The 23,554-nt window shown below is 38.8% G+C and overlaps 1 protein-coding gene across 2 annotated transcripts in view; it reads right to left on the bottom strand.

Moving 5' to 3' along the window:
- Positions 1 to 23,554, bottom strand: part of MDN1 (midasin AAA ATPase 1) — a 173,294-nt gene that overhangs the window by 73,026 nt on the left and 76,714 nt on the right. For both annotated transcript variants that reach the window (XM_089530729.1, XM_089530730.1), the window contains exons 41-58: positions 21,979 to 22,068; positions 21,608 to 21,868; positions 20,587 to 20,857; positions 20,114 to 20,270; positions 18,404 to 18,520; positions 16,106 to 16,314; positions 15,231 to 15,376; positions 13,639 to 13,841; positions 11,479 to 11,699; positions 10,305 to 10,418; positions 9,934 to 10,066; positions 8,884 to 8,993; positions 7,493 to 7,626; positions 5,487 to 5,647; positions 4,812 to 4,932; positions 2,248 to 2,458; positions 1,826 to 2,045; positions 545 to 671 (exon numbers count right to left, since the gene is read on the bottom strand). In XM_089530729.1, coding sequence (XP_089386855.1) covers positions 545 to 671; positions 1,826 to 2,045; positions 2,248 to 2,458; positions 4,812 to 4,932; positions 5,487 to 5,647; positions 7,493 to 7,626; positions 8,884 to 8,993; positions 9,934 to 10,066; positions 10,305 to 10,418; positions 11,479 to 11,699; positions 13,639 to 13,841; positions 15,231 to 15,376; positions 16,106 to 16,314; positions 18,404 to 18,520; positions 20,114 to 20,270; positions 20,587 to 20,857; positions 21,608 to 21,868; positions 21,979 to 22,068 — 3,006 coding nt within the window. The remainder of the gene's footprint in view (positions 1 to 544; positions 672 to 1,825; positions 2,046 to 2,247; positions 2,459 to 4,811; positions 4,933 to 5,486; positions 5,648 to 7,492; positions 7,627 to 8,883; positions 8,994 to 9,933; positions 10,067 to 10,304; positions 10,419 to 11,478; positions 11,700 to 13,638; positions 13,842 to 15,230; positions 15,377 to 16,105; positions 16,315 to 18,403; positions 18,521 to 20,113; positions 20,271 to 20,586; positions 20,858 to 21,607; positions 21,869 to 21,978; positions 22,069 to 23,554) is intronic.

The raw sequence follows: 23,554 nt of genomic DNA, 5'->3' as shown, positions 1-23,554 counted from the left end.
TATGACTTCTATCAGTCTCAGCAAGTGAGGATGGTTTATGGCACCTGAAGTCCAAAACCGGGGCACCCACAGATGCCCACTCTTCATCAAGAAGGGAAAATGATGAAGGGAGGAAGAGATGGAGCATAAGAGCTAAAGGCAGCACACAGAACATTATTATGAACCTTTTTCTAGTCTTTAAAAACTTGCAAGCAACTCCAAGATGTCAGCTGATGCTTGCAGATACCTCTCAACAGAAAGAACAATTGGAATCAGGCACCTCCTCCAGACAACCAGGGACTGGAAGTAGGGAAATGATATGAGATAATGCCTACTCAAACAAAGAAAATTGGAGAGTCATTCCTTCATTTGCTAGTAATGGTTTTTAAAAGTCATCTTGTTGTTGTTACCGCCCTTCAAGTTCACCTTAACCCATAGCAATACAAAATGTCCACCACAAATAGGGAAGGTCAAATAACCTTTGTGTCAGAATATGAGGAAATGAATCATTCCACTTGTTAAAGAAAAAACAGCTGATAGTGTACTAAATTGGAAAAAAAATTACCTTACACAGATCCAACAGGTAATAAAGTCCATGAAGCTGTTGAGAGGTAGCTGGTGTCAACTTAAGGCAAAAAGTAAGAAACTGCTTTATTTCTGAATATATGCTTAATTGCTGATTGTTGTCTTTCCTGGAAAAAAAAGGAGGAGTTGCTGAAACAGAGAACTGGCTGATAGTCCATAAGCAACTGGGACAGAAAAAGTTGCAACAGTTTCAGATGGAGCAAAAGGAAAACCACTGTTAATGTACAAGGAATAACTGTTTCAATTCTAAATTCAAGGGGAATCCCATCTTTCTTTTTTACAGTGCTCTGAAGCAGGCAAGGATGCCACATTAGCAAAATAATTTCTGTAGCTCCATTTAGCACAGATAATATTTTGTCCCCTTGCCCCAGGCCTGTTGCAGCTTTGGAAAATATATTTTTGCCTTTGGTGTCATGAGTCAAAAGAACAAGAGAAGTGAAAGGAAAGCTGAAGCAAAGGTGGAATATGCTGTCTAGGAGAGTGGTGAAGTCTCCTTCTTTGGAGGTTTTAAAACAGATGCTGGATGGGCATCTGTTGGTAGTGTTTCGATTTTGTAGAGAGGTGGGATATAAATAAATTTTGTTGTTATTATTATTATTATTAAAATGAGGTTGGACTGGATGGCCCTTGAAGTATCTTCCAACTCTACGATTCTAGGTTGTCAGGAGTGGGTGTGTGAAAGTGTGTGCATGCATGTGTGTGAAAGGACTGAGTTACGGAAAGTTTACAGATGTTGTTGAAGAGCAGCTGCTGAACACAGATACCTCAATGAGAGCACTCTGATCTTGGAAACACGGTAATGAGAAGTACCGTACAGAACCACCTAAGGATCACTGTTCACACTGTGTGGGGTGGGGATGTACACAGGATACTTGCTTTGCCAGATAGTAAGATATGTACAGACTTTCTAATATCTCTGAATTTACTCCAGAGAATTCAGCTAAGCTCGTAATTCTTAAATAATGGCATCCACTTCTTGTTATCCCATGCTTTCTCTATTTCAGCTAATTCTATTTTCTTTTTCTTTTTAGTCATGGCTAGCACTGTTAAACAAATGGGTTCAGAACCCCTCCTGTGAAAACCACCTAAATATCTAGTAGTAGATCCTGACCTTTGTTATATTCCTGTAGAACAAAGGTGGATAGAAGGTATCTTTAAAAAGGGATGGACCATAAGACACAGCCCTGATGCTATCTCAGAGTTACAATATATATTTTTGGTGTGAGAGGCAGGTTTTTGTTTCCTCAGAAAAGTATCTCACCTTCGTAAGTACATCTGATCAATACATTTAGAAGTCAGCTTGTACTGCCACAAAACAGCTAGATACTCCATGGCAGGCCAGAGCTGCACCCGATTACAGAGCTGAGTTAATGTAGAGTCCATCTCCTTGCCCTCAGCAGGCTTTTCTTCGAAAGCCTCAATGAAGAGTCCTCCTTCCTTTAGTTTTGAATGCTGGTGATTCACCAAAGCCTGCAATTCACCTGTTACAAATAAAGGACTGCTATTAGAATTTTACCACCAAATAACTTCAAAATGATTGCCAAGTGTTGAGAGAAGAAAACACTACAGCAGAAGTTAACAGCAAATATATTATTACCTGATTGTTTTTTTAAAAGAATAATTCACCAACACTTTTACATTGCTCTTTTTATTACAGACTATTATATGTAAGAAATACTTCACCTGAACAAATGTCCTTCAGGTGATTGGCTCTGAGGACTAGCCCTTGAGCTTGAAGTAACAAAGCCTTCAGCTTCCACTCTGTGGCAACAATTTTCAAAATACAGATCTCCTTCTGCCATTGATCACCTACAAAAACAGATCTCAGCTCCAGGACATTAAGTGCTTTAGAAAGCCTCCTCAGCTGGGCAGCAGGTTCCATTACCTCCTTATTCTGCAGATGTTAAATAACAGAAAGAATGTCAGTGCCAATAGTTTGAACCGTTATCTTACTTTGCTTGAGCATTTTTAGTAGAATTCATACAGCAGAATTTATTCTGAATTTTTGTATAATGATTTAAGTGTGGGGAGGGAAGAGACATAGTAAGAGTAAGAGATATTGCCTGACATCCTTTTATTGAATTATGATGGTGTATGTCAGATTTTAATTCCTTTTTATCTTTTAATGGTATTTTATCTTTTTAAGTGTAGTTTAAAATTATTTTAATGTTGTCAATAGTTCAATTCTATTTTAATGTTGACTTTTCTGTATGTTTTGAACTGCCTTGTTTTTTTTTAAATTGTAAGCTGCCTCGAGTCCCAATTTTGGAAGAAAGATGGGATAGTAATAATGATAACAATAACAATAAGCTAGTGGGCCCTTGGTATTCACTAGGGTTTGGTTACAGGACCGCCTGTGGATACCATAATCTGTAGATACTCAATCCCACTATACACAATAATGTAGTAAAATGATGTCCCTTATATAAAATAGCAAAATCAAATATTGTTTTTGGATATTTAAAAAATACCTATTTTAAATCCATGGTTGAATCTGTAGATATGGATGGTTGATTGCATGTCATCGCAACTTAATTTTATTGCATAGGTTGGAATTCTGTTCTGCCCACGCAAAAGCCAAAATCCCTCCTCTCAAATTTACCTTGTAAGCAGTGCAGCCCCCACTCAACACAACCATTTCTGTTTTATTGGAGAGTGAGGGCACATTGAATATTGTTCTGTATTTGATCTCACACACAAACAAACACATGCTCTCTGACAACATGGAAATGGATGTGGGAGGGGAACTGAATTGATTACATACAGTTTATTCATGACAACCAAATACAGGTTATAGCCATCAAATTACAAAAATAATTAAAACTCTTTAAAACTCCCAGTGTCAATTAGCTCTATAACATATAGAGCAATATGTTTACACTAAAATTACAAAAATATTTCATACAGAAACATCACAATTTTCCATACTCCATTCAAATTAATATAATCTGTTTACTGCAGATTCCCTTGCAGGCCTTTATCCTCAAAATCTAATCTAAGTTTAGCTGCTTTTACAGCAAATCTGGCAGTGTTGAACGTAACAGACTTAGGCGCGTTACAGACCGCTGAAAAGCAGTGGTCTGGCTCTGCCTCCGCTTGCAGCGTCCGGGAACCGCAGCCTTTAAATGGCGCGGCTCCCGGACGCTGCAGAGAAGAAGCGCGGAAATCGCGCTCCTTCTCAGGCCCCGGAAGAGGGGCCACGAGTGCCAAAGGGTGCACTCGCGGCGTCACTTCTGGTGTGCCATGTGCGGACGCAGAGCGTCCGCTATGTCAAAATGGCGGTGCCCGTATGAACAGGGTGCCGCCATTTTGTACGGACTGAGTCTGTGATAGGGTAAGGGGCATCTAGAGGATACGCCCCTTTTTAAAACTGGGACGTCCTCAGGACGTCCCTAATGGCGGTTTGTAACCCGCCTTAGTTGTATTAGCTAACAAGTAAGTGATTTTCTCCAAGTCATTTTGGTTAGCTACAAGTTCTAAACATCTCTTTAGAAACTTATCTCTTGGGACAATCTGGCTGCGACATCTGTCACCCCATTGATCGCTAGGGCTGAAAAGATTACAAGATGAGGTGGGGAGGTGCATCTGGAGACATGGCTATTGGGAGGCAGTTATGTCAGAATATACCATGCTAACGGGCACTTCGGTATGTATGCAGCACTGTGTAGAGAGGCTACATTAGTGTCTAACCTAGAGAGAACACACCACGCTGCAGTACAGTCAAGATGGGCAGGAGCCACGTCTTGCTTTACCTCACCATCAGGCCCAATGGCTCTCTAGCCTCTATGCAGGCATGCTACAAAATCCTGCTGCCTGAGCCAATGGACTGCCTGTAAATGCCTGATCAGTTTCTGTACAACAACTCTTTGGAGGTAAAGAAGGGTATAAATGTTTAAAATTAATACAACGACCTTTGTTTATCTAAATGAATACACTGACTAGAGGCTGGCTGTCCAAGCTTTTAGACATTATCAGTAAGACCTGAAAATGATAGGGATTCAACATGGGACCTTCTGGAGACAAAGCATGTGCTGCCCCCTTACTGAACAACAGCCCTTAATGTAAGGAGCTTAGGAAGCTTTTAAATATTTAAGCTATGCAATCAAAAATATTTGTTACCCAGTGATACAACTTTATCAAAAGTATTATAGAAAATCAGCAGTGTAAAACACACTTCTAACATTTTTTTAAAAAAATTAAAATCCACAGAATTAAGTAATGCTTATTTATATATCAATACACCACACCTTGAAGGGAAGAGGTTTTCCCAAAGACCTTTGCAGCTTTTTAATGCAGACATGTGCATCAGCAGACCCTGCTAGGCAAGACTGAATTTGCTGGAACACAGACTGAATATCCTTGGACAGCCTTGAAATGGAAAGAAGGAATAAAATGTTCATACGGATATCCAAAAGGGAAAACACTGAACTGTGCAGGCACAACACATATGCTGAAGCTTGTGAGGCTTTAAGAACCAATTAATCTCAACATTTTGTAAATCAGTGGCTTTCATAAAATTACATAATCATTTTCGTGTCCATGCCAAGCACATGAACAGGTAGCTTCCTGTGTAGGTGATATACCTACCACTACAATTTCAGCAAGCATAGCTAATCATAGATAAGCAACTTACTCTTGCAAGAGATAATGTGGGTTCTTCTGAGTGGCTGAACTAAGCTGAAGAAACACTCTTAACTTCTGGAACTAGTACTTCATCTCTCACTAACGCCATCTTTCCAAATGTACACACTCAAGCACAAAGAAATTAGCTTTAATATTCATGTTAGCAACACAGATATGTGTCCAAAAATGTCTTTAACTAGAGCACTGATGAATTATTGTTAACCCAATCTGTCTGTGGTAATGAAGATGATGGCCTTGGATCAGTTATCAGAATTTCAAGAGACCTAAATCCCACATACTTTTGCTGCTCGTATCCACTGAACAACTGAGCTATCCTGCTGATTAAATGTTTCACAACCCAATGCCAATGGAGAGACAGGAGTGTCAAGCCAGATGAATCCACTGCCACCATGTCAGATATTGTCCAAAACCTGTCACGCCACAATAAGCAGTGCAGTATCTAGAAAAAAACAGAAAGGATTGCTTTTTCCAGCCTGCTACTGAACAAATCAGTATGTTTCAAGATGAGAAATAGACTTTTGTATTAGGAAATCACAACCTCTTAGAATCGAAAGGGGGTGTAAAAGTTCAGAAAGTTACTGCCAATCATGAAAGCCCCCACTCCCCAATGTCTTATTCCTGTCACATGCCATGCTGTACCTGTGGGTTCTCCAACCCTCAGGAAACAGTATGCAAGAGGACATAGCTCTCAGTTTTCAGCATGATTGAAGGGGAAAAAGCTTCCATCTGACATAAGCAAATGTTTACAAAATCAGGATATTATTTGCATCACTGCTCAATTTTCTCCCACGTCTAAGCTCAATATTTTCTATATGTTCATTGAGGTGCACTATTCCCCCTAGACCACAGTTTCTCCAACCTGGCACTCTCCAGGTATGTCATCCACAACTCCTACCACCTATAACATATATAGCCAAGAGTCATGCTAAACATTTTCTACTTGGGTTGGAAGATGTGAAGCTTGTGTAAGCAGAGGTATTTTCTGATCATGCCTATCCCACTTTCCCAGATACTCCATCAACAGGAGAGGCCAATGGATTTCCCATTGTCTTTTGAAGTTTTCCATTCCCATCAAAATATCCTTTCCTTCTCAGATCCAGTTTTGGTGGTAATAGTCATAAAAAGTTCATCAACAGCTTAAAAACATCCAATGTTTTTCATTGGCACAAAATATAAGAGAAAATATTTTAAAATTGCATCATAGATGGCATTTATTGCCGGCAAAATTATCAAAAATGTACTAAAAAATGAGCCAAAATTGTTGGAAATGCCAGAATGAAATTGGATCCTTTTATCATCAATGGTGGACCTGTAAAAAAGCTAAAAATTTCTGGAAAATAATACATGCAGAGATTGAAAAATTTTTTGAATGTGAAAATAAAAATGAGCCCAGAATTATATTTACTATGATAGAGAATGATATAAATATGAACAAATCAAAATAAAGATTGTTATTTTACATGATAATAGCTGCAAGGTTAGAATATGCTAGAATGTGGAAAAATCCCTCTACTCCAACACTGCAAGACTGGCTAATTAAATTATTGGCATTGGCTAATTTAGATAAACTGACATGTCTTATGAAGATGAATAAGGATATCTTTGTACAAAGCTGGGAACAGATGATAACATATATAAGCAAGAAATATGGTGAAAAAATGTGTTGGGGATTTAAAAACTGAATATATTTTAAATAATTTAAAGTAGTTACTGAATCTATAAGAAGATTTTACTATAAGTATAGGTAGTTAAGTGTTAGGATTATGAGACTTAAGTGAAGATCTTTGAATTTATATAACTAATTGTTAACGGTGATGTTATTTATGAAGCATGAAGATATACCAGAATTGTAGTAGTAGTAATAATAATAATAATAATAATAATAATAATAATAAATCCAAGGTTTTTGTTATGCTTGTTTTTTATGTATGTTTCTTTATGTATGTTTTTCTTCAATACCTCAATTAAACTTTGGCAAAAACCTTGTGGCGAAAGGTCACTTCAGATATCAAAGGGCCTAAAGATCTGGATTTAATTTTTGTTTAATTTCATTTTAATTTTTTTATGTTGTGAATTTTTTATTTGTTGTAAGTCACTTTTGAGTCCGGAATGGAGAAAAGAGTGGGATAAAAATGTAACAACAACAACAACAAAAACAATGTGGGGAAATAACTGTGTGTGTGTGTGGGGGGGGGATTGGCAGAAACTCTTAAAGGAACCATACAGCTCACAATTCCTAAATCCCAAGAAACTGGAATCAAAGACATCTGCATGGTCTACTTACCTCATACAATTTTTCATCAGACACAGCAGCTTGAGTACACTTCAACCACTGCAACATGAAGGCATCCCAAAGTTCAAAAAAGGAAGCAAGGCTGGCCACAATAGCATGTGGAAGTGAGGCGTGATTTCCAGGATCTTCATTTCATGATTAAAATTAAACCAAGAGAAAATACGTAACTCCATCTAGTACAAGCTACACCATCAATAAATATAATGCCTGCTTATAACTGAATAAATTCCCAACTTGCTCCATCTGATATCCCTTCAAATATTTTAAGCATGGCTATCATGTCACCTCTTAACCTTCTCTTCTCCAAGCAAAACATATCCAGCCCCCTAAGCTGCTCCTCATAGGGCTTGGTTTCCAGAACTTTCACCCTTTTGGTTGCCCTCCCCTGAACATGCTGCAGTTTGTCAATATCTTTCTTGAATTATGGTGCCCAGAAATAGACACCAGTTCAATTTATACCATTTCTACTCTCCTAAAAGCTCAGGCTGGCTCTTAAAACAAGTTTGAGGTGCTATACAAGGAGAAAAGGCTCTCAGCAGAAGGAAAATAAAATAATTCAAAATCAGCTACCAACAGTCTATTAGAAGAGATGAGTTTTGCTCCCTAACAATGCAGTCCTATGTGTGTTTATTCAGAGGTATGTCCCACTGCATTCATTGGGATGTATTCAAAGGTAAATGTTGATAGGAGTGTAACATGAAATAATGGAGAACTACTACTTCTTCATCCTATAGCGTACAGACACACAAACCTTCAGATTGTAAATGACTATCAAATGAGAAAATTTCTAATATAAGTGGATAATGCCACTTTTTATGTTACTGTTTCTTGTAGTTGTAAGCTTATTTATGACGAACATCCTTAAAGATCAGAAAACAATCCCAGGATCCTGAATTAGCTTTTTCAGTTACAGTATATACTCTTCTATAGGTCGAAAAATTTAAGCCCAAATATGGGTTCCAAAATCCTAGGCAGGTGTATATACAGGTCAGTACAGTAATACTTCTCTGTGAGCCTTGGGAAAGCTGTGGAGAAGGGAAGGAGGAGAGAGAGGAGGGAAATCGGGGTCTGTGTCCCCCTTTATTTGCAAGCCATCAGCCTTGGAAAAGTTGTGGGGAAGGGAGGGAAATTGGAAGTTCGCATCCACATTTTGCATGCCCACACTGTGACCCTTGGAAGAGGTCCAGAAGGAGGGAGCGAAGTGGTGTCCCCCCTCCCCCCGTTTAAATCCTTTGTTACATGCCCCTAAATTTGACCATCGACTTATCCATGGGTCATATCAAAATCCATGATTTTGCCCCCAAACCTGCCCTCGACTTATACATGAGGTTGACTTATACATAAGTATATAAGGTATTTAAAATTGGAAATGCAATAGGTACCTTTATGGAACTCTAGAGATACCCTCAGAGCGCTAGGTCTTGGCTTTTTGGTGTTAATCAAGCTCCTTTCAAAATAGCTCTTTTGCTCCCGGTCTAGAAATAGGATTGCCCTGCAACCACAACATTAAAAACATACGGATATAATTACATTAAAAGAGGGGAATCAAATCAAAATCTAGTAGTAGTAGTAGTAGTATCATCCAGCTCTTTCACCAAAATTGGGACCCAGAGCAGCTCACAATATTAAAAGAACAGTACAGTCATCCCTCCATATTTGCGGCTTTGATATTTGCGGATTTGATTATTCACGGATTTTATTAATATGTTCTCTTTAGGACTGTCTAGATCCTCCAGTGCAACTCTGTAGTCAACATTTTACTAAAAGTTGCACTGAAAGACCATTTGTAGCTACTCCAGTGCCATTCTATGGTCAGTGTATGTTGGACATTGACCACAGAGTTGCACTGGAGGACCTAGAGATTCTTTGAGAGGTGTCCTCTCAGGTAAAAACAGTGTTTTTGTTATTTGTGGTTTTTCCATATTCACGGTGGTCTTGTTCCCCTAACCCTAGCGAATATGGAGGGATAACTGTATAATTAAAAGCATACAAAAGTGATTCCTCTGTTAAGAGGAAACTGGCAAGCTATAAACTCAATTTCATCTTGACTAATTCACATTTATACATAAAAAAAGGATGAGATACTGTATGGAATACTAATGTGAAATGGGTCCTGCCCAAAAAATATATTTTCCCTGACATCTACTGAGGGTAGATAATAATAATAATAACTTTTGCTAACTGACAGCCTAATGTAAAATATACTGCCAAAGCAACAAAACCCACAGCTTGAAACCAGAGGTATCTTGCATGAACTAAAAGGCATCAACAAATCTCCCAGTTTCCTCATGGGTGTATCACAATTTCTTCCCTCTCCACCACCTGATCTCCAGTTTTGCTTACCTAATGAGAACTATAAAATTCCAAATCATGGGAATGGCAAGTGGTAGCTTCCCTAGTCAAAGTAATAGGATGGATGTGACTAAACCCACCGATTTGAAAGTGACTTCAGAAGAATAAGCAGCTGGTCCGAGTGTTCCACTTCTGCATCAAAATCCACTGAACTACTAATCATATCCAAGCACTGCATGTTCCACCTGGGATCCATAGGAATCACATGCTCATCTAAAAAGACAGGTGGACAGGGTAAATGCTCACTTGTCTTTACAAGAAAGAATTCCCCTTTTCCTGAATCTACAAAACAGAATGAGCGAGAGAACATTTTGTGGAAGAGACTAAGAATCTCCCAATGAGTCTATCAATTTCTCTCATTGCCCTTCCTTACTTTAAAAGCACAGGATTAAATGTGGGTGTCTGTGTGCATGTACACACAGAAAGAGAGAGCTGAGGGAGAGCATATTACCTGTCATATTTGGTTGAAGCATCTTTATTACATTACTGATTCCACCTGAAAGGGGGCTGAAGTAGAAATTACTCAGTGATGCAGCACCAGCTTCCAGCACAGTATAAACTGAATCTGTAGAACAAAGTAGAATTGTAAGCCGCAGCTTCATTCCACCATCCAAAACATCCCATTTGGGCACAAAATACTCCTATACCTATATGTGAGTGGGTGGTTGTGTTCTCACAGCAGCAGCAACCCCAGCCCACCCTGCCAATTCTGGAGGACCCCTGACTTGCAGGAGGATATTTTTGTGGCTTCTCCTGAGAGGAAGTTGACACTCCTTCCAAACCACAGTTGATTAATTGAACTGAAATTCAATTGCTGTCAACACAGAAATCTATTAAGTCATACCAGAAGCTGAGATGAAACAGAGGAACATTAAATCAAGCAAATCTACTCCTTGGGTCAAACTGCTAATAAATGTTTTTTTCTCTACTGGACTGCTTCCTTGGATAGTTTATACTTATTTGCAAGATTCTTTTTTAAAAAAACTCAACAACCCACTATTAAGACTGAACTCTTTTATATGCCTACCAAGGAATATGCCATAGTGAACACAGATGGACTAACTTCCAAGTAAGCATGCAAAAAATCACACTGCATGATGATGTGTCAGGGGTATAAGTCATGCAGCCCTTTAGATGTTGTTTGGTTCTATGTCTCAGCAGCTCTTGCAATCACAGGCAGCAGTGGGAAATGTTATGAGTCATTCAGTGCATCTACACTGTAGAAATAATGCAACTTGATACCACTTTAAGTGTTGTAGCTCCATCCTATAGACTCCTGGATTTGTAGTTTTACAAGATCTTTAGCCTTCTTTGCCAAAGGATGCCAATACTTCACAAAACTACAAATCCCAGGATCCTGCAGGATGGAGCCATGGCAGTTAAGTCAAATTGAGCTATTAGTACAGTATAGATGCACACATGGTCATTTGTTCACTGCCTCAGGAATTCTTGTGGAATTGGAGTTGAAACAGAAATAGCTTAAATAAACAAACAGCCCAACATTACCTAGAGTGCTTCCCTCATGATTCCCATCACTCTGTTTCTCTCCCCACTACAACAAACGTGAAGGCCAGTCTTGTTTAAGCCAAAAAAAAAAAAAAAAAAGCATTTTTTCTTTCGCTTACCAGGCACTTGAGGTAAGTTCTTTTTTAGCTGATTAAGCCACCCAACTCTCAATGTCCAATCTTGATTAGTTGCCTTCTCTATGAATAACTTAACTGCAGCAGAAAGGACCTCCAAGTCATCTACCCAAGAAGCATTGATCTCAACGGCGTTGAATTTTAGACAATCTGGCTTAGGTGACTGCAAAATTTTGTTGAAGTCACATATAGTAAGAGGAAGTGCCCTGAAAAAAAATACAAATTATGGTAAGTCCAACATAGAGAGAGAAAGAAAAATGCAAGAACAATATCTCTGTTTCATTGCTAAAATGCCAGGTGATGCACAGCCCAGTAAACATATTAGCATTAGCAGTGGCTTGCTGCCTTAACTCTAGGTAAACGTCAAATATCCATTAGACTACCATGCCAAACCTTCCCACAGAGTATGTACAGCTGTTTTAGAATGCAGGTGCTTAGAAGAGATTGGAGAAGCATTAATTAATTTTTTTTATAAAATTTCACTTTGAAACAATCTATCTGCATTAATTTCTTTATCTTTCTCTTTATCTGAGGAATCATACTCTGACTCACACTGTTGTTCCTCCAACAACTCATTGTTCCATTGTTCTTCTAAATCTATGTCCTCTGTATGTTTCATTTTCCTTGTGCATTTTCTTGGCTTTCCTTCATCTATCATATCTTCATTTTCTTGTTGATTAATTTTTCTTGTTTGACTGCCATGTATATCCTTTTTTTGTCCTCTTCTGATTCTTTCTTTTGATTTGAATGTACTATGTTTTCTGCCTGTTGTAATTCATTATGTTTATAATTAAATAAATTCATTAAATTCTGTAAATTCATTTCCTTAAAATGACATTAGAATTCCTTGCATGCATATTTCTATTAATTTCGTTTTCTAAGCAATTGTCTTGTCTATCACTGCTTGAAAAACACAGATTTTATTGCGCTGTTTACTGCCTCTCTAATCATTGTTTTGAAATCTGCTATCACTGCATATACTCCACTATCTTCATCACGATGTACCCTTGCACCTTTCTTCATTCTACACTGTGTACTATTGCTCTCTGGTGACTGTCTCTGCTCCACCTGCTTCCCAAACATTTTTGTAAATATGTTATGAATTCCTGAGTTGTGTGTTTCTCTGGCTCATATACTGTAATTTGCTGGTCCCAATCTAACTCCTTGACAGGCATAATGCTCCTTGCGCCCAGTAATCTCTACACAGGTGCTGCTGCTTATTTTCTTTAGCTGCCTGCTGTTTACTCCATTCCATTCTGCCCTTAGTACTGCCAACAGACGCTTCCTTTCCTGATGCTGATCCTGCCAGTACTATGGACCTTATTCCATACTGTTGTTTCATTTTAGTGTTTTATACAGTTTTAGCTTTTTAAAACGTATTTTATTTTTTAATAGCTATCTATTTTAACACTGTAATAATTTAACACTTCCACCCGTTCCCGTTCTCGATCCTAGTGAGTACCAGAATTTTATTCTCCTCTGCCCCATTTTTGCTTGACATCTGGAATATTTTTTCCAATAACTCCTTTCATTCTTCCCCATAAACTTGCTGGGCAGCAGTCATCTGGGTAGTGTTTTAAAATAATTTTCTTTCTCACGATTAGCCTCCAGTTTCTTGGATACTGAGCTATCTTTTCCTCTCACATCTTTCCTGACTAAATCAGACCCTTTGTTTTCCATTTTTACTCCTATCTACTTTAAACTTAATAATTTGTTGGAGAAGGGCATTCTCACATTAGGTTGGCTTGGAAGGAAATAAAAACTGAAGAAGGAGGAGGAATCTTAATGGAAGAAATGAAAAAAGAACGTTGACTCCTGCCTGGTTGGGTTGGCACATGGGAATAAACCCATACATGGTGGATTGCTCCACCAGCCATCCTGAGAATGAAAGGAAAGACTGGAGAGGCATACAAACTAGCTTAATAATGGTTTGCTAACTGCATGTGTACCACTTAACTATGGTTAACAGAAACCATCACATAAAACCCTACTTAAGGATCAGCTGTAATGTTAAATCAGTTGTGATCAAGAGAAAAAAATGCCTCCTCTTTTAAATACAGGGTTACTCAGAATACAGGGGAAGTAATTCACCTGGAACAATTAACACTCTCTTTTCAGCTAAAATAGCAGTTATCATTTGCCCACCTGTTGTTTTTAACATTCAGCCTGCTCAGGCAATATGCAAGGACCTGCCCATCATTATGAACTGTAGAAAGGAGAGAATCTTCAGCTGCAAACAAAGCACTGGATGCAGAATCTGGCCACAACCCCAAGGCAAGGAGGGAAGCACCCTTTGTTTCTTCTGAATCCAAAGCTGAAACATGTTTCATTAGCAAGTCCAACACAAGCTAATATATAAGGAGACACAAAAGATTATAATTAAAGTACCTGCACTGGGAGGGGGGAGTGGAAGGATGAGAACTCTTACTTCTAAAATGTTCTTCTAATGAAAGGTATGGAAAACAAATGGACATTTGTGATAATCTATGAAACACAGCAATGAACTATCACCACTTCTGACTATACATGGATACTGGTTATTGAAGGTATCTCCTGTGAAGCATGTGCATTGTGACAGATCGCATTCAAAAGCCATATTGGATATTAAAATTGATCTGTGTGGATTTGTCTGGGATTGACTGCAGACTTCACTTGGTGCTACAGCTAACAAACGAAGAACATGCATATATAAACTGGCATAGTATGGATGGTTTACAGCAGGGTGGGGAATTTGTGGTGTTCCAAATGCCTTAAGCACTCCTAGCTGGCCTAACACATAATCCATAGAAAATTTTTGATGTGACAACAGGGAACCTGAAATGAGAACTCCGAGTCAGGTTTCACATTTGCTTAAAAGAAGACTAAATGAAAGTACTGTGACTTCCAATTGGGACTGGGAAAACAGTTCTCATTCTATATCACTCTCTGTTGCATATGAGAAGGCAGAGAAATTCTACCCCTTGCCATTCTTCTATCCAAATCACTCACACTGGAGCTACTATTTGGCCCTCAGAGATACAGGTACTTATATAGGCTGCTAAGTTATCCAAACTGGGGAACATTGCAAGTGCATGTAGGTTTTAAAATGCTTGCAAGAACCCCCCCCCCCCCGGCCATCTAATTTGTAATATACTTTGAATATTTTCTGTTTTATTGGCTCTCGTTTCATTAATTTATGTAATTCACAAGATTTTTAAAATAGTTTTTTTGTACGGCAAATTGGGAAGAGACCACCAATTGGTCAATAATATCTGGGGCCAGGGGGAAGAAGCAGCTGCTGGTTCTACTGCTACTTGGGCCTCTGCCTTCCAAGTGCCTTCTAAGAAGCAGAGCCCTCCCTCCAGTTCATTTGGTGCCATCCGGCCATGGAGGGAGAGATGCAGGTCCAGCTTCATCGTGCCTGGCCCGAACTAGGAAACTGAGCCCTCCCCCCAGTCCATCTGCCTTGGTCCAGGCCTCAGAGGGAGAGAAGAACTGCTTGACTTGATCCCCTTCCCCACCACCATTCCCTTCTTGTTTTGTGTTGTGTCTTTTTAGATTGTAAGCCTGAGGGCAGGGGACCATCTAATTAAAAATGATAATAACTGTAAGCTGCTCTGAGAGCCTTTAGGGAGGGGTATAAATACCATAAATAAGTAATAAAAATAATAATGGAAAGGTAGGATATGAATGTTTTAAATCAACATTCTGCATCCTCCCAAAAAAGCAGGACAAGGGTGTCCAGAGAATAGGCTCACCTTCTTATTGTTCTGTAAATGCTGCATACAGACGTAGACCTCCCAACATGCTTTATAGAAACTCTTTGACAAGCCAAGTCCTCGATGCAACTGTTGCACTATTAGTGTTGCAGCGTGAATCAAAGATGACAGTGTGTATGTGGAACCTGAGGAGACAGGCATTTCCATCCAGAAATCACATCAGCAGAATGTCTATGAATGTTTCAGTTTGCTTAAAGCTTTGTTTAATAAGCTGAAGGAGGACTCAGCATGTTTCTCTGTATGAGTTTGAATATGCAATGAAACAAACAACTCCACTTCATAAATCAATATTTGTCAAAGTGATGATATTTGGGGGAAAAACATATATTGTTAAAGCTGGAGTTTGCTTGTGAAATAGTGGTTAGCCCCTCAATATTTTTTGCCTGAACAAAATAGGAGCTGTTAGAATTTCTCCTTTTATTCTTTTTACTTGAATCAAGTCACGCTGGTGCATTAGTCCAGACAAATGCCCCTGGAAGCTCATAAGCATAGTACAGACAGGAGCGCCATCCCTTGTTTTGTCGCCAACAATTGGTGTCTCGTTTTTGTTTTAAAGATCTAAGCTGGATTTACATATTTTTATTTGGGTTGTTAGTATTTCTCTAGTACCATTTTCTTTTTATAGATCTAAATTGGATCTATATACATCTGCCTATTGATTAAGGAAGCAAGAATTTTAATGTCAAGTTTGTTTTCTTTTCAAGCAACCTGCCTGCAGTAGCTACCACATTATAAACCAAAATTATAAGTTTACATTTTCAGACTTCAGGTTCTTCTCTCTCTATTTTTCCTCTAACAAAGTAATAAAAAAGACATTTTATGAAACATATATTCAGTTACTATGTTTGTCTTACCTGCTATGCTTTCTTTAGCTTCTGTATGCAGGGCAATTAGCACCTCACATACGCTGTTTCCTAACAATCCCAGTCCATGCAATATCAACTTCATGTCATGAGGATCCAGTGAATTCTCATTAGCATCACCAGGAATGTATACCTCAATTCCACGATTCCGCATGGCTCGGGATATTTCCCCATGTGAAGGATCCATAGATAGGAAAAGCCTATTAAATTTCAATGCACATTACAAGACAAGAATTTAGTATTTTTAAAAATACTAGTTTACTGATTCATAAGACTACCATATATACTCGTGTACAAGTTGACCTCATGCGTAAGTTGAGGGAAGGTTTTAGGATCAAAATCTTGGATTTTGATATGCCCCGTGGATAAGTCGAGGGCAGAATTTAGGAGACAGATTTTAAGGTTGGTTTCAAAGTGGAAGTGGAGGGGGGAAAAGAGAAGCTTGGTTTTCAGAGGAAACGCAAGGAGGAGGAGGAGGAAGAGAAGCAAAGGTTTGGAGATCAGCTTTCAAGCGGTCTGAAATACAAAGAAGTGGCAAGGTGTGGAGATGAGTTTGCAAACGCAGGGAAAATGGGGAAATGCAAAGAAGAGGGAAGGGTTGGAGATCGGCTTGCAAACAGAGGGAAAATGGGGAAATGCAAAGAGGAGAAAGAAAAGTTTGGAGATAGGATTGAGAAGGGAATCACTCCATGCAGCACACTCACACTGGTGCCTCGCAGCTCTTTCAGCAAGCGCTGCCAAGGCACGGAGAGTGGGACATCAGGGCTACTTTTAAAAGGAGCTTTATGAGCATTATTACTGTTTGTTGTTGTTTTTGTTAACTGTCCTCCAGTCGATCTCAAGGCATGGTAACTGTATTGACCCTTGTATAATTCGACCCCAGATTTTAGGGTCAATATTTGGGCATAAATTTCTCGACTTATAGTTGAGTATATACGGTAGTATTTTCTTAGTTTAACTAGAGTCTATTCTGAGTACTTGAAAGGTCCTTTGTCTACTGCCATGTCTTGGAATTAGTGAGTTGGGATGGAGAAGGGTCAAAAGTCATAACCACAGACTTGTATCTAGGTTCTTGATATTTAATGACTAGAGATAAGAAAGAGAAACCTGAACCCTTTAAAGTGGCTTGTATGAGGTTGAAATAATGCTGAGGTTTTAGCTCTGTTCTTAATCAAGATCATAGATGGTCAAGATCCATAAAACCTGAGCCCACTTTTCAGGTTGCCCAAGAGGAAGGGTCAGCACTAAGAAGATATTTTGAAATAATTTTAAAAAATAGATGATAAAATAAACTATTTTGCCATATTTTTAATATTTAATTTTCATTATTAACAAATATTAACAACCAACCAAATCAATTCCCTGTGTTTAATTATTTGGAAAAATTGATTTCATTATTAAAAAATAAAATTTCTCCAATTATACTTGAATAATAACAAGGAAGTTTATATTCACATATAAATAAATCTTCAAAGATCCTGATTACTGAATGTAACTAGAATACTATTGTTCTGGATTCTATAACCCATTATCCCAATGATTTCAGTGTATTTAATGATTTCAGTGTATTTAATTCCTATTTCCTATAGCAGGGCTACTCAAAGTGATGGTTCATGGATCAGTCTCTGACATCAGACAATTTAAGAAACACTGGGCTATAGCACATTTAGCACATTGTCACATAATTTCAGAAGCCAACAATGTCAGGGATTAATATGTGTGTGTGTGTGTGTGTGTGCGTGCGTAGCCAAGTGGGTGAGGCAGGTATACAAAGAGATTCTAGTGTAACACACGGCCTACCCTTTGCCATTCTGGGATCTAGATTACTTTGTAAATGTGCTTTAACATTTTTGTACATTGTACCTGCAGACCCTTACTGATTCTGAAAAGCAGTTCATAAACATATTAATATATAAAAATAAATTAAATCAGTAGTTATTGAATTTGTGTACCATGCTATCTGCACTCCATGGGAGATTTTTCCATTACTGTGTTATCTTATGGCTGCTATTTGGTTGGGAGCAAAGACTAGCATGAGTGTAATTTCACTGTTTGGTTGCCTATACTGGAAGTACTGCTTTGGTTTTTGTCCTTTTGCTGGGAAGGGGGCAGATGCTACAGAACTAATGGGAACAGGCTGCTGTGTATTCCTGGCTAAATGAAGTCCAGCCCCATATGCATTTTCAAGTATTGCAACAACAATAAATACTTCATCTGCATTACAATTCACAAAATATAAACTACAAAGAAGAAGAATTAAAAAGAGTGTACAGAAAAATCAGCAAGTACCTGAAATTTGGATGGGGAGTAATAGTGGGGGTTACACCATCTATCACCCCTCTTTCACTCATGGTAAGGACTCCTCCAGGTTCAAGCAGAGCATTCAAGCGGTCCAGAACTGAAGGGCTATATTTAAGAAGGGGAAAACATTATAAAGCTAACTCAAAAAAACCTCACATGAAATCTAATTAAGAGAGCCTTTTATTTTATTTTACTTTATTTTACAAAAATAGTCCAGATAGGCTCTCATTTCTTCTCTAACACATCCATATACGCATGAAACAATAAAAAAGCTAACAAAATGGAATCACATCCTTTTAGCTTTTATGTGCAGGAATCTATAGAAGACAAGCCCTAACGTAGGAGGTAGAAAACAAGAGAGTTTCTCTTTCTTTTACACAATAAATAGAATTAGGATCCTAACTGCTATAAAATCTAGATTCCTAGTGTATGATGTAGTGATCTGAGGACTCAAGGAGGCCAGAGTTCAAATCTCCAATCAGCCATGAAAACCCACTGGGTGGCCTAAGTCACACTTTCTTAGTCTTACAGTAAGGCAATAGCATAACTCCTCTGAAAAAAATATTGCCAAGAAAACCTGCAATCAAATATTACTGTAGTTCTGTCAATACTGAATGGTATTTTAGCCTGACCAGTATCTAGATATGAACACTTAAGATGGATGAAGGCAGAGATTCAGAGCTACGTTATTAAGCTGGTGTAGACTTCAAAGTACATAACAACATAAAAAGCCTCTGGAGGAATAACCTACGAGCCTCACATGGATCATTAGAAATCATACAATAATAAAATCTTAAGAGTTGGAAGGGGCTGCAAGGGCCATCCACTTAAACCTCTGCCATGCAGGAATACACAACTACAACACCCTTAAAATATGACCATCCAACCTCTGTTTAAAGACCTCCAAAGAAGGGGAGTCCTTTCTCCACCCCAGCACTGTCTATCTCACTGTTAACAGTCCTGGGAAGGGGAAGAAAACATCACACTTATAAGAAGAAGAAGCAGGCTTAAAATGTCAGTTTCCTTGTCTGTGTTCTCTATATGACATAGCTGTGATTCTCTGCCCAATGAATAAGAATTCATGCAACTAAGTGTTCCTATCTGGATAATCTTATATGAAAATACTTGTATTTTATTGTATTATGGAATAATAATGTGACCATTATTTCACATTTTGCGTATTTTTCTCTTTGAGTCAGAATTGGATTTTTAATTATGATAGTCAAATTAATGACTGGTTTGTGAGTTGTTGTTTTTTTCTCAAAAATATTTAATGTATTTATTGTATATACTCGTGTATAAGTCTTTAAAAAGTCAACCTAGCCACAGGTCAGTATAATTACTGTAGTCTAAACTCTTATTTAAAAAGGAAATCATCCCTTGGAAAAATGCAAAATGTGAAACCTGGAAGCACTGACCTACCCACTCTGCCCTGTTCTCTCATCCATCCAGTCTTCAGTGTGAGTACAAACATTTATGCTTGCTGAAATTTCGAAAGTTCTTTGGCAGTGTTTTCCTTTGTATCACCCTTTAGATCCTTTGTAATATGCCCCTAGGTTTTGCTCGACTTATTCACAGGTCATTTCAAAACCCACATTTTGGGCCGAAAACCGGCTTACACATGAGGACTACTTACTGTAGTATATATGGTATATGTTGCTTTTTCAAAAATAACTGAAACTGCAGCTCTAGTTTTACCTGCAGAAGTTAACATTGTCCATCAGAAGCCAGTCTCCGGACTGCAAAGCCTGAACCAACATTCCATCGACCCACTCAAAGGTGCCATGATTGTTGCTACTCATAAATTGAACCTGCAGTTTGAAGTGTCGAAACTCTTCCACCAGTCTTGAAAATTCTGAAGTAAGGAAAAATGTTTCTTGGTCATTCTGTTAGTATTTAATACACATGAAATACATATATATGTAAATAAATATTAATGTTATAGTCTTTAGTGCTTTGAGTGTTTGACTACAACTCTGGAGACAAGGGTGTGATTCTCTACTCGGCCATGAAACCCATTGGGTGACCTTGGGCAGATCACACCCTCTCAGCCTCAAGGGAAAGGAACGGAAAGCCTCCTGTGAACAAATATTGCCAAGAAAACCCTGTGATAGGATCACCATAAGTTGGCAACTTGAAGGCACACAACAACCTGTGGTCTCCATGCATACCTGGCTTTGAGTAGGAGCTGATCTTTGTATTCAGCCGCTGGACCAGTACAAGGACTCCCTCCAGTTTATTCACTAGTTCCATGGTTATGGTTTGATTTCCTTCTCCCAGAGACTTGGGTTTGAAATTAAGAACAAAACTACTCCAGGCACGGAGCACAACCTCAGCATCCTCTGGACAGATAGCAGTGAGGAGAAGGCTGTCTCTTAGAAGGGTGCTCACAACATTCTCCACCTTCTCCAGCAAGCTCTTCCAAGGCCTAATGATGTCAACCTACAATACATTTCATTACATCAATCTTAGTGCTACTCTTGCATTGAAAATAAATGCCAGCCAAACAGCAGAATCATCAGAACAGGGACATTCCATTATTACGAGTATAACTAATTTTCTAAGGATATTTAATTAAGGAAGCAGATTCCCTTCATTAAACATCACAGATTAGGTTAAACAATAATGTTTAATATAACAACTTATGCCAAATAGCTTTCCAGCTGTGTGCATCCCCATCTTCCCTTCAACTTGATGCATATATGTGCACACAAGGAATTACTATTGTTTTGGGATAGGACAAGTTATGCAGTCACTCTTGAGAGAATATCCCCTCTATGCCCCTACTGTACAGATCTGAGAAATGTGATGGAATCAACTGTGTAAGCTGAAAACCAAAGTGATCCTGTCATTCATTTGCTGACTACCTATTTCGATGAGGATGGATACAATAAACCCTGTAATTGCTTGTCTAATCCAGATACCTGTCCACCTACCTTTTCCAATAAGGAAAAGGAAATAAGCAATCACCTCAAAGGTAATGGTCCCAATTACCTGTTGCCATGCAACAAAACTACAGATTGACATAATTTTATCTTATCTGCTGTTATATCCCCTTTCTGCTTTTAAAGACGACTCTGTACTTTCTAAAAATGCAAGCAAAAATTCTAGACTTATAAATAAGTGGACTTCCTGTTTGCCTTTGAACTGTTCCAATAAACAAATGAGTAGGTAACACACTGACATACTTACTTGCTCAAATCCACCTAACAACTCTGTTGTATCCATGGAACTGTTCATTGCCATAATCTTTAATTGATGACCAGTGAGATATGCCAATAATTGAACTAGACTAGTTTTTCCAGCAGCCGCAGGGCCCACCAATATGACCATCCAGCTCATGTGTACACACTTCATGATGGACTCTAAGGGCTGGAGGGAATGGTGGAGAAGTGACAATTTCCTGCCAGGTGGAGGAACATAGTTGGCACGAGAGAGGACTGAGAACCCAACCTTCAGTAGAATCAGAAATAAAAATACAATTATATTAGCAGGTGTATAGAGTTATTGCCTAGCATTTCAAAAGGAATATACAGAAGGTGTACTTGCTTTTAGTTTCTCACCTGAACATTGTAGGGAGTGATGTGGAATTGTCTGGTTCCTATGTATGGATTAGCATTCTGGCCGAAAATGTCTTTGAACACAGATACTACCTAGAATAGGTCCATAAAAAGGTAAACAGACTATGTTCACACCAAAAACGTCATCTGCCACTTCTACTGCAGTCTTTTCCATGCAATATTCTGAAATAATTTTATATAAAACCTTCTGTCTCTGAATGGGTGATTAGGAGAAATGTTTCTGACATTTGTTGGGTGTTTGCTTCAGAAACAAATTTGTCCACCACATAACCTTCTACAACTCAATACATAAAGCCAGGTTGTGAACATGTGAAGTCAGCAACTTTCCCCATTTCAATATAAATTATGTTATTCACTGCCCCTCAAAAGTCTCATTCAGTTTTCATTGAGTTTTTGCATACTAATTCAAACCCTAAAAGAGGTGAGCTCTGCAAAAATAAAAATAGACTGTCAAAGCTCCAGTAAGCTATGCAGTCTGAGTCACTGGAGGAGGACACAGCTGTGAGATCAAGGGAGTAAGGGCGTCATGATATCAATCAAATTGTCTAATCAAACTCTGGGAATCATTGTGACCAAGACAAGCTTCCTAGATGGGCAGAAACACACACAGGGCAAGCCTTCTCTTAGCCTATGTGACTGTAGTTAGAAATTATGGGTAAGGTAATATCCGTATGGTAATATCAGGAGCTTATCTTTTCTCAAATATACCCTGATCAGATGATGGATTTTAACACTATTGTATGGGATCCCTCACATGCCACACCCACTGAAATGAAGTGAGAGTTTCATCCATGCCATCTGACACCATCCAGCCTGGGAGGGAGTGCAAAGGCAGGCCCAACTCCATCAGGGCTAACCTGAAGAAGAAGAGCCCTCCCTCTATGCCATCTGTCATCAAATGGCCAGGGAGGGAGTGAAAAGGCATGCCCAACTCCACCAGGGCTAGCCAGAGCTAAAAGAAGGCCCTCCCTCCAGTCCATCTGCCATGGTCCAGGCTTCAGAGGGAGAGAAAAACTACTGGACTTGATCCCCTTCCCCACCACCATTCCCTTCTCCTTTTGTGTCATGTCTTTTTAGACTGTAAAAGCCTCAGGACAGGGAACCATCTGAATAACTATCTGTAAGCTGCTCTGAGAGCCTTTAGGGCTGAAGAGTGGGGTATAAATACTGTAAATAAATAAATAAATAAACAAATCTAAGACACTTGAGGAAAAGGGGATCATTCCTCAACACCTCACTATGGTCCATGAGCTATCATGGGGATCATCTCAGATATAAAAGTAATTTGACGTTTGCAATAAATGCCTCACTGCAAGGCAGATTTCCAACTTGTCTAAAGGAGGCTGTGGTGAGGCTGTTACTGAAAAAGGCCACCCTGGATCCCACTATTTTGGATAACTATAGGCCAGTCTCTCATATTCCATTCTTGGGCAAGGTTCTGGAGTGAGTAGTGGCCTCCTAGCTTCAGGGGTTTCTGGACAAAACAAATTATCTAGATCCACTTCAATCTGGCTTCAGACATGGCTATGGGACGGAGACAGCTTTGGTTGCCTTGGTG

Source organism: Sceloporus occidentalis, unplaced genomic scaffold (genome assembly GCF_023333645.1).
Source record: "Sceloporus occidentalis isolate IW3139 unplaced genomic scaffold, rSceOcc1.0.p SCAF_6, whole genome shotgun sequence".
Taxonomy (NCBI): Eukaryota; Metazoa; Chordata; class Lepidosauria; order Squamata; family Phrynosomatidae; genus Sceloporus; species Sceloporus occidentalis.
Note: the sequence above shows the minus strand (reverse complement) of the source record. Positions and strands in the feature narration are given on the sequence as shown.